This window comes from Arctopsyche grandis, chromosome 2 (genome assembly GCF_051622035.1).
Source record: "Arctopsyche grandis isolate Sample6627 chromosome 2, ASM5162203v2, whole genome shotgun sequence".
Lineage (NCBI taxonomy): Eukaryota > Metazoa > Arthropoda > Insecta > Trichoptera > Hydropsychidae > Arctopsyche > Arctopsyche grandis.
Window position 1 is genome coordinate 9,198,773 of NC_135356.1, and position 18,705 is coordinate 9,217,477.

At 32.0% G+C, this 18,705-nt stretch overlaps 1 protein-coding gene across 1 annotated transcript in view; it reads right to left on the reverse strand.

The window, feature by feature from the left end:
• LOC143922677 (uncharacterized) overlaps nucleotides 1-18,705 on the reverse strand; it is a 163,645-nt gene that overhangs the window by 68,749 nt on the left and 76,191 nt on the right. Inside the window, exon 3 of the mRNA XM_077446013.1 lies at nucleotides 9,021-9,197. Coding sequence (XP_077302139.1) covers nucleotides 9,021-9,197 — 177 coding nt within the window. The remainder of the gene's footprint in view (nucleotides 1-9,020; nucleotides 9,198-18,705) is intronic.

An 18,705-nucleotide genomic window follows, 5' to 3' on the forward strand; every position in this document is an offset into this window, starting at 1 on the left:
CATACACTAGTATTTTTTTTAAATATTTTTCCCTCAACCGAAACTACTACTCTAGAGCTTTTATGTTTTTCCCGGAAACCTTTCAAAGTTTTGTATTATTTTTTTGAATTGATGTTGAAATTTATGAGTATATCGAATAAAAAAATTCGAATGTGACCAACCCATGACTTTATCTATGTATTTGAGGAATATAATAAGGTCACAAAACAAAATTCGATAATTAAACATACATACACGTTCACATACCGGTTATGAGAGAATTTTCGATATAAATCGAGCGCAAATGTAGGGAAACTTACACAACACAAAAGTTCTACTTCCGGTTGTCGGATTTTGTTAGAAAATTTTGTATTACTTAAAATCACTATAATTATTATACACTTTAAATATCAAGAAAATAAAAATTATTTAAAAGGTCAAAATAAAATAATGAAATAATTTGTTAAAAAAAATTACTACTTCCGGTTTAAAAATTCTAACTAAAACCTTATTAATTCTACATAACTTCGTAGATAAATAGTACAAATATATAATTTCAGTTGGATACGTTTAGTAGTGTAGAAAAAATTGTGTGATCACAACATTTTTGACTTTTCTAAGAGGAGAAAATCCCACATTCAGTAAATCAAGCTTGTTGATTTTTTTTTATTTACGTGACATTAATACAAGTATTATACTGGAATCTTTTCGCGAAGAGCACATACGTATATTTAAAAGTTAAAAAAAATAATAGAAGAAAGATTGAACAAGAGTAAACTTCCGGCTGTCGGATCTTCACTAAAATTTATGGTTTACTCTGTGTTAAGCTAAAACTTTTAGATATGAAATTTTTATTCACTACACTGAAAGGTTTCGGAGAAAAACCAAGTTGAGGCAAATATATTTTATATTATGAATTTTTGTATGATCACATCTATTGTTACTACGTACATACACAGTGAAAACGATTAACGAATGTGAAAAAATAACTCGTGTGGTTTGTTTCCAATGGACACAACCACATAAATTGTTGATTGTAAATTGTATGTATACGATATTGTGTGACCTTAACACATTTGAATGAAATATTTATATCATGTACATACATACATATATATATATGTATAGGTATATAGTGGAGCGTGTGTCGCTTGATTGCTTAAAATATAATATCGATTGTGTTATTTCCGTACTTTTTAGATGTTTACTGTTTTTATTTTTCATTTTTTTTTGAGCGTTTGTTTGTTGAATGAATATCGTCGGAATTGTTTCGTTGCGGGAACTTTGAAAGGCTTTTAAATGGCGTTTAGTGTGGAATTTTGAAGTCGATTCAGACGATGGCTTATTCGTCGGCGCCCGACAGGCGTTCCTTAATGGCAGTTTCATTTTTGACGGGCAGAACTTCCACGAAAACATGTTTTCATCTGACAATTGTTAGGTGGGAGATGTCTTATTTGCGTAGACAAACGAGTTCAGACGCTGCCGATTTGACATGTTTTAAATATTCAACCGAAGTCATATGTACGAAGTACATATGTATATACGAAGTACGTTATGTCGTAATTGTCTTTCAAATCCATTGTACGTAGTCTTGTCTTTAATCTATTAATTTTTACTATATATCACACGTCCTATATATTTAACTGTATTTTCTCAGGTAAACACTCATTAAGCAGTTGCAAAATATAATAATTATTTGGCAATCGTATAGTACATCATCATCATCATCATCATCTACAGTCACTCATTATCCACTGCTGGATGAAGGCCTCTCCAACACGCTTCCACTCGTCTCTGTTTTGCGCAACTCTCATCCATCTCAACTCACACATTTCCTAATTCTACCCACCTTCCCCGCGGTCTTCCTTTTACCCTTTAGCATTCTCTCGGGTACCATTCCAGCACTTATTTTGTCTACCTTTCGGCTATTCTTCTAGCCACGTGGATCACCCATTGCCTTTTTTTCAATCTCTTCACTCTATTCACTATATCCACTATCCTTGTCATACTTCTCACCCACGTATCCCGTTTCCTGTCTTTCCTCGTTAATCCAAATTTGAGCGCATTAGAATTTGTCTAACATCCCTTAAATATAAATAAATTTTTCACCTTTTGATGTCTCAAATTCGATACTCATATGAATTGATCATTCAATTTATATCGATCATCTGTTAAAATAAAATGGTTCACACCCACGTATTCCGCTTCCTGTTTTTCTACATTATGCCGAGAATACAGCGTTTCATACTTAATATAAAAATTTTCATTTAACCCCTTAGCGCACTTAATTGCGTACAATTGCACTGTAACGTATGTAAATATACACACACTTCCGTAAATTTCTAGAATGTTCGAAACACAGACATGTAGAATCTGGCCCAAACTTGAAACTTAAAAAAATGAAAACCTCTGGTTTACATATGTATATACATAAAATTTAATCTTTTGTAAGTTGAACCTCAAACGAGACACGTTTAAAAGCTCTCGGTGCAATATTTAGTTATATCGTTTTTAATGTGGGAATTCGGAAAAACATTGTGACCCGGATTGCGAAATATATACCGAATCGATCTAGCCAGACATATGGTGTGATTCCCATGTAAGCGACAAAGCCACCGCTCTACTGGTTATATCTATACATACATGTATGTATGTAGGTATATATGGTTCGTGATCCAGTCTTGTCTGTGTCCGAAGTATGTATTCTATGATTGTATGTATACATACTTATTTGAATGAAATATGATGGATTTGCTTGTAAAGTTTCCTCGCTAGCGTATAAATTAAGGTGGAATTATTTATGCGTTTGTGATTACGAAAGTATACGGATTTTATCTAAAATATTATATAATAAATGTTTGTCTAAAGTTGAGCGTCTGCGATTCAAGAGTTTTCCTTCATTTTAGTAATGTACACAATATAATTTTCGCTTTTCAATTTGTTCCAGTTGCGAGGTGAAAATATTCTCTCTTGCAAAACGAATTTTCCTCCGTAGTAAAGTGTATTGGCGGTTTGTGAAAAAAAACCGCCGAGAGAAATGTAACTTTTAGCGCGGAAAACACAGACGAGAACTGCAATTGTCGAACTATCGGTATTTATTACTCCAGAGTATATCGCTGAAGTATTATCGCTCTATCAAATGCATTATCAAACGTAACTGGTTTTTATTAGGTTTTTGTTTGTTTCATTTACTATAGAATTAATTGGCTTTTGGAGTTACGCAAATCAAATAAAGCAGTTTGCATAAAACCGAGTCGATTCAATTTGTCGTGTGAAAATACATACATATGTACGTAATCCAACAAGTGGTGCAATTATGAAAGTTAGAGGTGTAGTTTAAAAATTTTCCCTTTTTAAAGTTTCATGTTTATTTAAATTGTATAAATGTACGTTTCAGTGTATAACTTGATGCATATAAAGGTATTTATGGCATGAGAGTGAATTGAATTTAACGTATTCATTTGCGCAATTAGACTTGCAACTGCAATGTAATTATAGCTCCAATATAATTACCCGACGTTTAATTAGACCGTGTATGTATCTATGTATGTATGTAAGTATAATGTTATTTCAAATTTTACGCACATATATACCAGGTCTGATTAAAGTTTGTATAATTATAGTATTATCAATATGGATTGTACATGTTTGGGTTTACACCAAAGTGTAAATTTGATATTGGAATATACCATACCATAGAGTATTGTATCTAAAATTATTTTTTTATAAATACTTGTAGAAGTAGTCTTGAGACAAAGTCATATTTGAAATTATAAAATTAATTAATAGTAGTATCAAACAATAGTCTTGCTTAAATATCACTTATGTATAGGTATACAGGAAGATGCGTCATATTTTATTTTTATTATTGAGACAATTTTTGATAAACTTACTTTTTCGGACCTTTTTTTTATATATGAATCGTCAAATTTCGAGATTGCGAGAAATGGGTAAAGGTTGCTAATTTTTTTCAATGAAAATCAGATAAATAGGAAAACTCTGATAGGAAACGAACGTCAGCAGCAACCAATGGGACTCGAACCCGTGACCACTGTTTGAAAGCATTTATGCTAACCACTAGTCCACGCTGCTGGTTGTTGTCCACATTGATAATATCGTTATTAATGTGGATTAGTTAGATTGGATACAATTCATATGTAATATCATATTTTCAAAATGGTTATTGTCTATTTTCAAAATCTGAAAAATAAAACGTCGAAACATACGTCTATTTAAAATCGTCTGTTTAACACGTTCAATTTTCTTCCAAACTTGTTTAGCACACAATCACCATAATGAAGGAGATTCGTCTGACACGACTAATTTACTCTACCCTTCTCAAGACCGTCGCGATGACTCATATGTATACAAATAGTTTTTTTGTACTAAAAATGTTTCTATGGTCGAAATATTTTCCCGGGAGTTTTCGGTACGGCGTGACTTTGCCGGCATGTTTACGATTTTTCCGAGAATTTTCCGAAGCGAGGCCTACGCGATGGTTCAATCTTTACTCGTCAGCTTTTATCGTATGTCAGCGTGTGTGTGTGTGTGTTTTTTTTTGGTCGGTCTTTCTATTTATGAAGGACGGATTATGTGATGAATTATTTATATTCACCCACGCAGTTTCGAGATCGATTTCCCTTATCGTTTGCCCTCCAAGCGTAGAATACTGAATGTTTTATTAAGTTTTTTTTTACGGCATAACGTACAAAATGTATTGTATAATATGTTCTGGGTTCACGAGCCGCAAGCATTGCGATGAAAGGCCAATTCTTTTGCATTCCTTTCAATGCGATCCGTTCCGAAGTGAATCGATTCAAACTGGCGTTTAGTTGAATTCGTTCAATTATATCTCGTATACAGCAATTGTCCGCTTCGATTCTGCGGTTAAAAGCTTTCATCAGGATAAGCTTAAAGCTCTAATGCATCCATTTTGTAGACTGAATGGTACAAAATACGGCCGATTGTTAATTTGTGGGAAATAATTGCTTCGAGAAACGTTTAAAATATCGTTTACAATTTGTTCCAGTATTTCTATGGCGTTATTATATAAAGCCTATTGTCGTTATTTGATATTAATCCAAATATCATACTAATTACATTCAAAACAAATTTGTATGAATAAATAAGTGTTTTAAATTGTCAACCGCGGAAAATTTGAAGATGCGTATGTATATATGTTTTCAATATAAATCAGCGGCTATAACGTCGATTCTGATGAAGTTTTAATGATTTCTTTAATGATTACATTCCTAACGCGTTATGTTGGGAACATTTACTTAATTCAATAAGAGATAACGCTCGCATGTCGGTACATAATATCCATAAAAGCATTCATTTAAATGCAATGTAAAGATCGATCACATTATAAAAGTATTAGAAAAAAAAATTTAATCATAAACAGGACGCCGGACCGGTTCCCTCTTTGAATTCGTTCTAAATAACTACATATGTACCGTTTTTAAATCCAATGTCCATGAAAAATCAACAAAATCTAATCATATTACAATAATACTATCTAAGAAATCTAAATGTACAAAATATTATTATAATATTTTACATTTCTTTTTAACGTATAATATTACCATGTATAAAAAAGACTATCACAATTTTCTAAATGTACATATACAATTTTATTTTTGATATAAAATAAAATTGTATACATTTCTAAAAAGGCAAATTTCTCATCGAAGAATTTCCAAATAAAGTAAAATAAAATCGATCTATAATTTTTCATGTATGTATTCCAATTTTAGACATACATACAAAAGCAATCGGAAGAGTGGCAGTGGTTCAAAATCGGCTCACAAATATTGCACCACGGACACAATTAGACAAGGAATTAATAAAAAGCTTGTAAAAAATGGTGTATGTAAGATTACACATGGTGAACCGTTTCCGTGTCGAAAGAAGTTTGCACTCCATAAGAGGAAAATATAATATTATTTAGAAGAAAAAAAAAATACGCAAGGCAATGTAACTCATCGCCATTACACAATCCTCAGTCAGGTCTTTGTTTAAGAATCAATGTAGTATAAATTTGAAATTTCACGCTTCCTACTGTGTTATTTTAGTAATATGATAAGTTAATTGAATATAATATATACATATATATATATATATATATATATATATATATATATATATATATATATATATATATATATATATATATATATATATATATATATATATATATATATATATATATATATATATATATATATATATATATATGTACAAACATATGTAGGTATGTTGGTATATGAGAGATGAAGTCGATTTTAATAAAATTCTTGAATCCTCGTCGACATTTGACACCTGATTTTTAACGGGATCTCTTCGTTGGTGTCGAAAGGCTAATTTTACTTTCTTCTCGAACGAGAAATAAGAACGTGTCATCAAAGGGGAATTAATCTTCTCTCATTCTTCTCCGAACAATGGCGTTTTCGAGGTGAAACTCGAGCCATAATTGTCTCTCCGAGGAAAAAAAACAATTGCCCATGACCAGGTCAGGCAATTTACTAAATTAATTATCGCCAATTCATAATACAATACAACAGTTTGAGTATAAATACTCTTTACATTTTTGTGAATAAAGTCTGTATAGTATACGCATACCTATATGATTCGTTAAGCATGATTACTTTTAAAAGAAAAAAAACTTTAAATATGCATACTTATGTACGTATGTAGATCTGAAAAGACTCGCATTATCTAAGGTGAGGAAAGTCTGATTTTTCATTCAGATTTTACTCAAGTGGTATGTTCCATTTTCGGATCGAGGGTAGTAACGAATGCTAAGCCTGAATTTACCTACACATATGTACATGTCTCATGTTGAGAAGTTTTTTGTCGGAAAGGTTTTTTTGTAGTGGTTTATTGTTGCTTTCTGAAGAGAACAGAATTAAAAGCTGGGAAGCATGATGACGGAGTTGGTGTCATTTTTTCCATACGAAACTGTTTCAACAACCAACATATGTACATGTATATAAAACGTAAGAATTCTGATGAAATACGTATATGTGGATTAAATTCAAATGCTCTATATAATATGATATAAATCTCGCTTCACTCACGTTCACCTAGGGTTTCTGAAAACCCGGGGTTTCAAAACCCGACGGATCCGGGTCCAATATTTTGAAAACCCGACGGGTCCGGGTCCAATATCAAAATCAAAAACTTCCAGATTTTAAATTATTTATTATGTAAAAGGCGATAAAAACATATAATAAAGAAATACAAATTCAAATAAAAGTATGTACATACATATATCATAATATAAATATGCGTTCAGCGTTGTCTCCCAGTTTTCATTGGTATTATTTTTATTTAAATAATCTTTTAAATAAACGAACTGGTTGAAAAGAAACTCATTGTTTCCAACATCGATGTTCCTTACTTGCAAATATTCAACGGTTCGTTCTATTTCCCCCCATTCAGGAACTTGCTTGAGAGTCATCCAATCGAAAACATTAAATTTTTTGAATGATTGGGACCACTTATCAATGTATTCCAAAGCAGTGTTAAAGAAATCGACAGTCAGTTTTTGGAGAAAAGTTTAGGGAGAAAACGGGACAAATACGGGACAAATTGTAATACGGGACCGAGTAGTGAAATACGGGACATGTCCCGTATATACATGACGTATGGCAACCTTAATTATAGCACAAGTAGATTTTCAATGACCATTATTTATATTCTTCTCCATTTATATTGATATAAAGTGTAGTAATATGTATATTATGTGTTGGATATTTGGTTTAATTCATCATATGTACATATATTACGTCCTCAGAATGCAAAGTGATTCACAATTCAATTGTTCATGATAGGATTTTAAAGATTGCAATAAGTCTTTATTTTTATACATTTTCATAATCGAATACTTTTATTTATTTATTTATTTTTATTTTTTTATTTAATTTACACCAAGAAGGCCTAACAGGTAAACCCAATGCGCCTTCCTGGCCAAAGACAATTATATCAACATATATGTACACCATTCAAATATACACAAATACTTCCACGTATACACAAGTACACATTCATACATACATAAATATAGAAATACACATATATACATATACATACATACACACCTACACATATATATATATATATATTCACATATACATACATATACATATATATATATACATATACACATACACATACAATACATACATCCATATACATACAAACATTATACATGCATATACACATAAACACATAAATCATTACAATTAGTTATTGAGTTCAATTGACTCATATTAAATAGTTCTGACATAAAAATTAATTCATTAGGAACAAAATTCAAACTCCTAGGATTAAAATCACCCAAGATCATGACTTTCCTGCCAGCTAAAACATTAAAATTATTTTGCAAATTTGAAAAAAATGAATTTTTAATCGTTCTATTATTAATATCAGTCTTTTAATCGTTCTATTAGCGTTTCGCTCGTTGACATTTCATTGGGTGCTTTCTTTTGATATAAATTAATTGACATGATTTGAAATTGCAGTTGAAATATATCTTTTATAGATTATATTGCAAAAAAAAATTGGACGTTATTTTGGAAAATTGCTGATAGAATATGAAAGCAGGAGCAAAGCTGCGTTAATAATTCAATGTTGCAAAATCCTTGAGCTATCACCTCTGTGTTCTAAGGTTATAATGTATGTACATATATTGCGAATTAATTACGTTTCGTATATTCTGTTGGCTACTGTTGCATTAATTTCACATATAAGTTTATTACAAAACATTCGCAAACATTGCAAACGGATGCATTCTTGCGAGGTGCGAAGAGACACCTCTGTGAGGGACAGTACATATAAGTTAATTATAAATTTTAGAGTTAAGTATAATAATTAAGATGTATTTTTAAATTAGCTTGATAGCTAAAATATATATAAATAAATAACAAGTTGTGATTTTATAAGTAAACGAGTCCAGTGTTATTTTAATAATTGTGCGTGTTTGTATAAAATGTCGCTAAATATTGTAAGTGTTCGCGCTGAAGATGAAAAATACTCACCATCCGTTGGTGTTGTTTGTTGACCAGAGTTAACTTTCGGCCTCTCCTCACCAGCCACAATTTCTTTTGCGTAAAAACCTTTGTTTCTGTCCTTTTCGTTTAAATTGGCAGGATCTTCGATCACGACCGCTCCTTCGGGATGCTGCGGCTCTTCGGGATGAGCCCCGGGATCGTCGGCTGTTGGATAAAAAAACAGAATCTATTGAAATAATATTTACAATGTACAAACTGAGCGGTGGGTACAAGGATACAAAATAAAAAAATTCAGATGAAAGCGCAAACGCAAACACAACATCTGCAAAAAGTGGGGCGAACCAACAGGCCGGCTTAAATTAAGGAATAATTCATTTATACGCGGTTTTTCAGCCGATGTCGACTCGACGTTGCGCTTTTGCAAAATTTATTTATTTTAGTGAATTAAATCCGGATTTAATTATTTGCAACGAGCGATGCTTTTATTTAAAAGAGGAAAAACTATATTCGCTTGCCAATTTGATTAAAATAATACACGTATGCCAATTACCGACAAATTCGTATCACTTAGCAGTGAAATGGAACACCGATCAAGGACACAAAAGGTAATTTGAAATGTCACAGAGCAACATAGGCATATTATCGACGTGATAATTGTGAATATGTGGTAAAATTAGCAACTGGGCATAACACGTAATGACCGGTCGATCTGTACCTGGGGCGAACCACTAAATTACATTTGTCAGTTTAATAATTGGGTTAGTTGTGTTTTGATGTATTCGAGCAAACAATTCGATAGTTGATATCGATAGCGGTTTATTTACATTCACACAGATGAGCTGGAATTGATTATTAATATCCAATTGCTTGAATACGGTCAATGAGTTTTCGAGAACAGCTTATGGTTCGATGCTTAAGCCGTTAGAGTGTGCTTGGAAAATTTCTAGATGTAATTTACGTTTTGTTAGAATATTTATTCAAGTAGGGATTGGTGCTTTTCTCGGAATCGTTAATTGTCGGTATGCGAAGATGAGTTAACTTTTGCAATATGCGAGCGCTTCTGAGCAATTCCGGTCGAATTTATCGCTAGAACGCCTTTTGACAAACGTTTGACAAATTGTTCGCATGGGGAAACTTTTCCCACTATAAATATGTAATATTATGTGTTCCTGAAAACGGTAATATTCAATATATTGACATCGTAAATTGAGCTAAGCTCATGTAAAATTATATTCGCATCGGTTACGAATGTATGAATGAAGATTAAGCCTATTATACATATATGCACATATGTATGTATTTATAACTGACTATTGTTGTAGCCGATGTCAAGTTATTAAATAAAAATAAAAAATTAAAAGAAATGTGTCGTCGGTCATGTATTCGATCCCCAAGCGGTCGAATTTTTTTCAAATACCTTTTAAATATATTTATATTTAATTTTTTAATACGAAAAAAAAGGTAAAAACTACCTAACTACCTACATGTAAACAATACAATAGAAAAATTAATTAATTAATTGAATATCTATCAATAAATTTCTATCGGTGGCCAAACCTTGCAAAATAGAAAAGTTTCAAAGCGGTCGGAAGAGTGTAGGAAGTTTTTCAGAATAACTGACCAAGTGAAACTAATAAAAACCTTGTAAAAATGAACTTTTTTCACAAATTTTAAACTGGTTTAATGGGAGAGGGGGGGGGGGTGGAAACTAGCCCTGTATGATTGTATTTATATAGGTCCCACCAAAAATTGGTAACTCGTCGGGCCCCTATAATTGGTCCACTGCAGGAAGACAGGTAAAATGGACATGCTGTCCCTTCCACACCATCTCGACCAATAGCATTTCGCACGCACGTAGATGGCGGTAAATTATTTCGGTCTATTTGTCAAGCGAAAAAATTAGTAGCGATTAGTATAAAAAAAACTTTTTTTCTTTTGTTATTATATCTTCGTACACATTTTGGCTGTGACTTAGATATATATGTACATATGTATGTATGTATGTTCAATCGAAACGACTATTATAGTACGGCGAGCGTTATCTCAGACAGACAGACACATATGCAGAATAGCGATATTATATATACATATGTATATGATTCGATAATGAAACATATGTACATACACATTCACACATACCGGCCTTGAGAGCATTTTCGATAAAAATTTGAGCGCTGTAAGGGAATTCGCCCTAGACAAAAGTTCTACTTCCGGTTGTCGAAGTAGAACTTTGGAAAAAATCGAAACTAACATATTTCGGTTTTACCGGTAGTTTATTTTGTGCTATAGTTCACCAGCTGTAGGAAGACAGGTAAAACGCCCATGCTGTCCCTTACACCCCATATCGACCAATAGCATTTCGCACGTACAATGTTCTATTGTCTGCACGAAATGCTATTGGTCGAGAGCCAGTGTAAGGGACACCATGTGTGTTCTTCCTAAGTGTGTTTCTACAGCGGATCAACTATACCGGTAGTACCGCAGCTCAAATTTTGACCGGTAAAACCGATATTGGAATCCCAAGTTGTCACATTTGTATATGTTTTACTTTAAGTATTGTAAATGTGAGAAAATTTAACCTTGACATTTTATATCAGTAGTTCTTAGCATCGATCGATTTTAGAAAAATGCGTTAGTGCTTGTGTACATACATATTTGAAGATATATTATTTTTTTGAGATTTACATAGCTTGTCTCTTAGAATGCTCTATATGTATGTACATATACATACATAGGTTATAGTTGAAGTGTATCTTCCATTTGTAATATAGTTTGACTAGTTAGAATATATTCCTTTTTTTTTTTTTTGATTTTTAAATGCTTTTTATTATTACGAAATTCCTCAATATATCTTATATCTATTTTAATAGCTACTGATCTACTGATCATTTTCTACTTTACAATTTAATTTAATTTGGTAAGTAATCATAGTATTATATTATTCAAATGTTAATCTAAATCATAATAGGAAAAAGAGCTCAAAAACCAATTTACAATCCTTATAAATGTTCATAATACATCTAATACATAATATTAATTAAAGACTCTCTAAAGTCGATGACCTAAAGCAGATTGTGTTTAGGTAATCTGTGTTTATACCTGAAGGGTATAGACATTTTGTTGTAATCACCGAGACTCTTCACAAGTGTGTTATATTCCATTTGAATATATAAGTTGGTACCAGGTTTTCGTGAAAACGTCACTTGACTAGTGAATTGAGTAGGAAAGTCATATTTTTGTTTGTAACACATTTTTAGAGTTATCGTAATACGATACTGATTACCTTTATTCGTAATAATACGTAGCAAATATTAACGCATTATTGAATTCTAAACCGTTCGTAAAAACATCACAGCTGTTGAAACTGTTACATTACAACTGCCGCACATTGTTGAAAGTGTACATATATGCGTTTGTAGAGATGTGATTATCTAATTGAATTGTATTCGAATATGAATAACGTAACACGCCAGTTGATAAATATACACTTCGACTGTAACATACATAACCTAAATCTAAATATAGTTAAAATTATAATTTTCAATTTTATTCCATTATATTTTTTGCTATGGTCTTTAGTAACTGAAGTTGACGGTCTCTACTACGACTGTCGTCTTTGATGTTCTCTCGACCATTATTAAAACGATCAATCCGTTCATAAAGAATGGTTTTATTTTGCACATTGTCACCAAAAATATCCGTGATAGCCTTCATCATATCATATTTTTTCAAAATACAATTAAATTAGAAACGTAATGTTGGCATACTTCAAAATTAGCCACAACACGTGTAATTGGCGTGCGACACTGTCGCGAATACCTACATACATGTTATCTATGTAATACAAATATCAAAAACACCGAGTATCATTTCATTATAAATATAGCATTTTGTTATTGAATAGCAACTTCTTTTGTGGAATATTGTTTGTACATTCATATATTCGCACCTTTACATTGAATACAATACCCATATGCCGTTCAGAACTTGTGGGTTTTCAATCGATATATTGTTTCTTCGTCGAAAATATATATAATGGCAAAAATAAGTGATGATGTTGATGTAATATGTACATATATAATATGTCAGTTAATTTGCGACGAAACCAGTGATGCGACAATATACTCAATCTTCACGTTATTCAATTAAGTTTTCTCGAAATTATACATAATTGCTAAAAGACGCTTGGCTTTTGCGAAGCAAAACTTTAACATTTAATTATTTATGGTCTTAAATCGATTCAGAATCTTTTGAGAGCGTTTTTAAGGCACTCGTGAATTCTAGCAAAGTTTAAGTTAATAAGTCTTATAAAAATCGAAGTCGTGACTAATCCGTATGACCTTTGGTCAACCTGTCAAAGGAGGTTAATAGGGATAAGATCCAAATTTGGCTCACCATAGATATTATTTGATCAAAGCTTACGCTTAACAGTACATAATTATAGTTAATTAAATTATTCCTATACCTCAATTTACTTAATGGTATTGCCTAGACTAATTACTCGGCATTTCATGTTTAGTTGAAGGTTGAAAAAAAAAATTAAACGTTTGTAGAAACATTTATGTAATGTATAATTTGAACCTAGAAACATACATATATTGAACTTTATTGATAATTTCACGGCATAAATTCAATAAAATGGATCTAAATTAGCTCTAGTTTTAACAAGACGGCGTTACTTCGCTTTAAAACTATGAAACAATTGCTTTATTGTGCTCGGAGTTCAAATTTCCATGCGATGAAAATTTTCTGGGTAATATTTTTAAGATTATTCAAATGGTAAAGTGTGTATGGCAATAATCTTCAAACATTTCAGCACATGGCCATCAACTTAGAGCTACCATAGATTTATTTATGTACTATTATTGCGAAAAGTTATCGAAAATTTTGACCTTTGAATAGTTTCTTGTATGTGGTAGTCATATAAAGTATGTACGTATATTTTGTTCCATATATAATATAATTGCCATAAATCAAACTTTCGAAAACAATAAAGATTTTCGATGTTTACTCATAAAATATGCAATAAAACAGTTTGGTTAGTAAATATTTTTATTGAATTCACCAGAATGTCTCGTATATAAAGTTATAAAAGGCTTTCAGCTTCGAAAAATAATATCATTATGCATAAAATAATAATATCATTATGCATTAAAGCACACTAAAACTTCATATCTCAAATTACGAACTTATTAATAATATCAACAACTTACGTGTTTTATATTTAAATTTTACTAATGTAAATATTTCAAAATACGTAACACGAACTCAAAACTAAAAAAAAAATTAAAATGAAATTTTGCCGACCGCTAGAAACACGAACAATGTTGTATTTCTTGACCAAAATGCAATGCGAAACTGAAACGAAATGTAATTGGCCATCACGGGTCGAGTGGGGAGTGAATGTGATAGCATGTACAGTATACGTAATTCTCATGCTAGATCGGTTGGACGGATATAATTATTTTTAGTACAACTGACCATTCATTATAATTGGCCAAAAGCATTCAAAACTACTGAGCATTTAAATACAAATTAGTGTACGTGTCTGCGAGTCCGAGGTCTAATTTACAATTGAAATAAGTGGACGAATTGAATTTCCAATTGAAATTTTAGTCCCGTTGGTTTGTACCACACAAATCGAGTGTCGCTTAATTCGTGGGATAGGTAGGTGTCTTAGAATTAATTTTACGCTCCAACACCATTTTGAATTCGCGTTGTGGATTATCCAATATGGCCGCCTGTGATTAGTAGATTTCGATGGCAAAGGCCGTACAATGGGGACACACTGTTTCACAATACGCGTCTGTTGTCTTGTCGACCCGTCAATTCTGACGGGTCGTGCAATCTTAATCCGACGGTCGATTGTTTCGATCGGTGTCCATTGTTTGTCGCGTACACATTACACGGGTGTTCGAGTATTCGAGCTCACGACCCAAACGTTGAACATCGCTATCCACTCACACGATCTTGCACTTATGTATGTACATACATACATAGATATATCGTACAATTGTACGTACGTGCCAGCCCTCGGAAGCAAAGGCTCGATTTTATCAGACAGGGATGGGAAATGTAATGTAACGATTGTAGATAACGTTAAATAAATCGAGAAACTTTCCTATTTATATGCACATTAGTACGGTCCTCTCTTTGCCCAAAATTTTCGATTTTTATTTAACTTTTTTCATTGAGTATATGATTCGCTGTTAAAGTTTCTTCGTCTATTTTTTTTTCTTTTAGGATTATATTATATCTATGGAATAAGTATGAATAAAATAAAGTAAAATCTGAAGTAACTGTGACGGCTGGATCTTCACAACGTAGGGGGTCGACCGAATGTACAGTAAAGGACACTATCCGAGTCAGTCAGAGTGCACGTATACATGCAATTTATTTATTTACTAGCTGAACCCTGGCATGCGTTGCAATGCCATAATAACGTATGCAATTCCCGTTCTCGTTCCCGTTCCCGTTCCCGTTCCCGTTCCCGTTCCCGTTCCCGTACCCGTTCCCGTTCCCATTTATCGGAAAAACGCAGGTAGCGAACACATTTGAAATTATTGAGTTGAAATGACGCTCATTCCCGTTTTTCCCGTTTCCTTTCCCGGTTTTTCCCATTTTTTTTTCACAGTAATCTTTCCGGACATGTACACAACAAATCTTGAAAGTTTCATCGTAATCGGTTCAGTGGTTTAGCAGCCTATTCGAGACACACACACACAGACAATCATTTTTATATATTATATATAGATTTACTAGCTGAACCCGGCATTCGTTTCAATGCCACAATAACGCGTGAAATTCCCGAAATTCACGCGTGAAAAGTAAAATTTATTATGTAAAACGTATGTACACCTATTTATCATGGGTTTAACTAAAACTAATATTGCGGTGTTCTGAAAATGTATGTGTGTATGCATGTTATTATGCCACAATAGAACTTTAGCACTATTAAAGTGGAATGATAACAATAAAACTCCGTAAAATGATAAAAATAGGGACTGAGAAGGAAGATTCTTGGCTTACATTTTCTTCGGTAAATAAAAGAAGAGACGGAAATGTCAAAGACCGTATGTCTAATGCTATTTGTATTGTGAGAAAGCGTTTGATTGTGTAAACTCAATATATACGGAACATCCGGTGCACAACATTTTCTTTGCGAGACGCAGCAGGTGAGGTTTAATAATATGATACCAGCGCAGTACGTTTTGAGGTGCAGAAACTAGGGTACATAGTACAACGGGTGTGCATTCTCTCATCTGGTGTATTCAACGTATTCAGAGAATTCACAATATAAAAGGCGCTGAATGGCTGGACTTATGAAATACTTACAGAGGGTAGGAAATTGTTCGAACTCAGTCACATGGTATGATTTAAGTTGACGGTGTCTTTTATGTTCATATCAAAGTGAACTATAGAATAAAATTTTGTTTGGATTTTTTTTCCATTTGTGTGGTTGATTTATTTAGTTTAAATACTTACGAAGATTGTATCACGTTAATACTTGGTTTTTTGTTTGTTTTTGTATAAAGCGCGTGAATAATAAAACACGCAATCAGAGAAAAGTCGCACGAACATTTACAATAGGTGAACACTAGGGAATCTTTTCCCGAGTTTTTCCAGCTTTTTCCTGGCGTGATAATTAAAAATTCTTCCGAGGGATTTAAAAATAGCGTGAAGTCACTTCTAATTCCAATGAAAAGTTATATTAAAATAAAACACATTCAACGGTTCACACTACATTTTCTCACTATTATATTTATATTTCATCTCAACAATATTTTTATGTTTTCGTAGCCTTTATACATAACTCTTTCGTGTTGTTTTATATATATGTGGATAGTAAATTTTTATTTTATTTGCCTGATCATAGTGGGAAAATCATGATGTCATTATGGGAAAATTTTATTGTAAATAAATAAGATCAATCCAAGTGGATATTTACAACAATAATCGGGAAACTTTTGCAAAAAAATAGCTTGAGCATATTATTTAAGATACATACATACATATATTAAATAAACTTGAAATCTCGTGCTATAAACTGAATACCTTTCAATCTATTTTAAAATGATTTTTGAATTATATCAGTTATATCTATATAAAAATTTCGATATAATTAATTAGTTATATTTGACCTGTTTTTGGGAATAACTTTCGAAATAGCTAAGTACTAATGAAATTTTAGAGAACAATGAAATATAATATTAAAAATGAAATTAATGACAAAGGTGACTCATAAATACTTGCATATATAAAAGTAATACATGCATTTTATACCATTTATATCTTTAATGTAACGTAATAGGTACGCTGAAAATACGTCCACTATTTAAGAGGACAGTCCTTTATTTCACTGCTGTGTCTTTTCGATTAATTTATTATCTAAAATTTCCCGTTTGCCCTTTTTTGTAATATCGACTATCGCTAAAAATATTCATGCCGAAATATTTAATGATGCAATTTATAAAACTTATATTGATTACACTAAGCAAAAAAAAAAATTCGGGTGTGACTAACCCATAACATTATCTATGTATTTGAGGAATATAAGAAAGTCACAAAACAAAATTCTATATTAAACCGTACAGACACATTCACACATACCGGCAGCATTATGAAATACTAATAGCTTAGACAGCATTTTCGATACAAATTGAGCGCAAATGTATGGAAACTTGCACAAGACAAAAGTTCTACTTCCGGTTGTCGGATTTTGTTATTTTTTTTTTATTACTTAAAATCACTATCAGTATAATTATACACATTAAATATCGAAAAAACACATTCAGGGGTGTGGACAGAATCAAGACGAAAACATTTTTAACCTTTCTAAGTGGAAAAAATCCCATTCCGGTTTATTAAATTTAGTGATTTTTTTTATTTTCATAATATTGGTACAAGAATTATACTTGAATTTTTTCGTGAAAATCACACATGTTTAAGGGGTCGAAAAAATAGTGGAAGAAAAATCGAACAAGAGTAAACTGCCACTTTCTGTTGAGAGAAGCTTACCAAATTTTATACATAACTTAGTATTACGCTTAAACTTCTTGATATGAAATTTCAGTTCAATAAACCAAAAGATTTCTGAGAAAAACATAAAAAGCCTCGATTCTCTACAGTAAAAGTACGACTTCCGGTTCAGATAAAAATATTAAAAAAATATAAGGTTATAAAAGTAATGATTTCTATTACATGTAAAAAAATTCAGTCTAATTTAGTTAGCGGTTTGGGAGATAATTGAATTCAAAAACTTAAAAAAAGAGGACCCTATAAGGGGAGGTACCATTTACAGTCAACTTAAAAATTTACCATGTCGATAAGAATTTCAGTAACCGATACTAAGTTTCAGTTCGATAAGACTAACGGTGTTCAAAAAATCCCCAAAATACACACACACACACACATCTAGATCATGAAAACGTGATCAGTAATCGATTCTGAGTTCGAATCAGTAAAAATCTCGAGTTCGAATTTTCGCATGATCACAAAACTTCATCTATTGTTACTACGTACATAGATAAAGTAAAAATATGAATACAGTGAAAATAGAATAACAAACTAGGCAAACTCCAATTTTCACCCGCAAGCACTTCGCGGCTACACGGTGCCGTACTTAAATAATTTTAAAATACGCACTAGAAAAATAATTCGCGTAAAACGTAGGGGGGTTGGGGTGCTGAAAACCACCAACGAATCTCCAGAG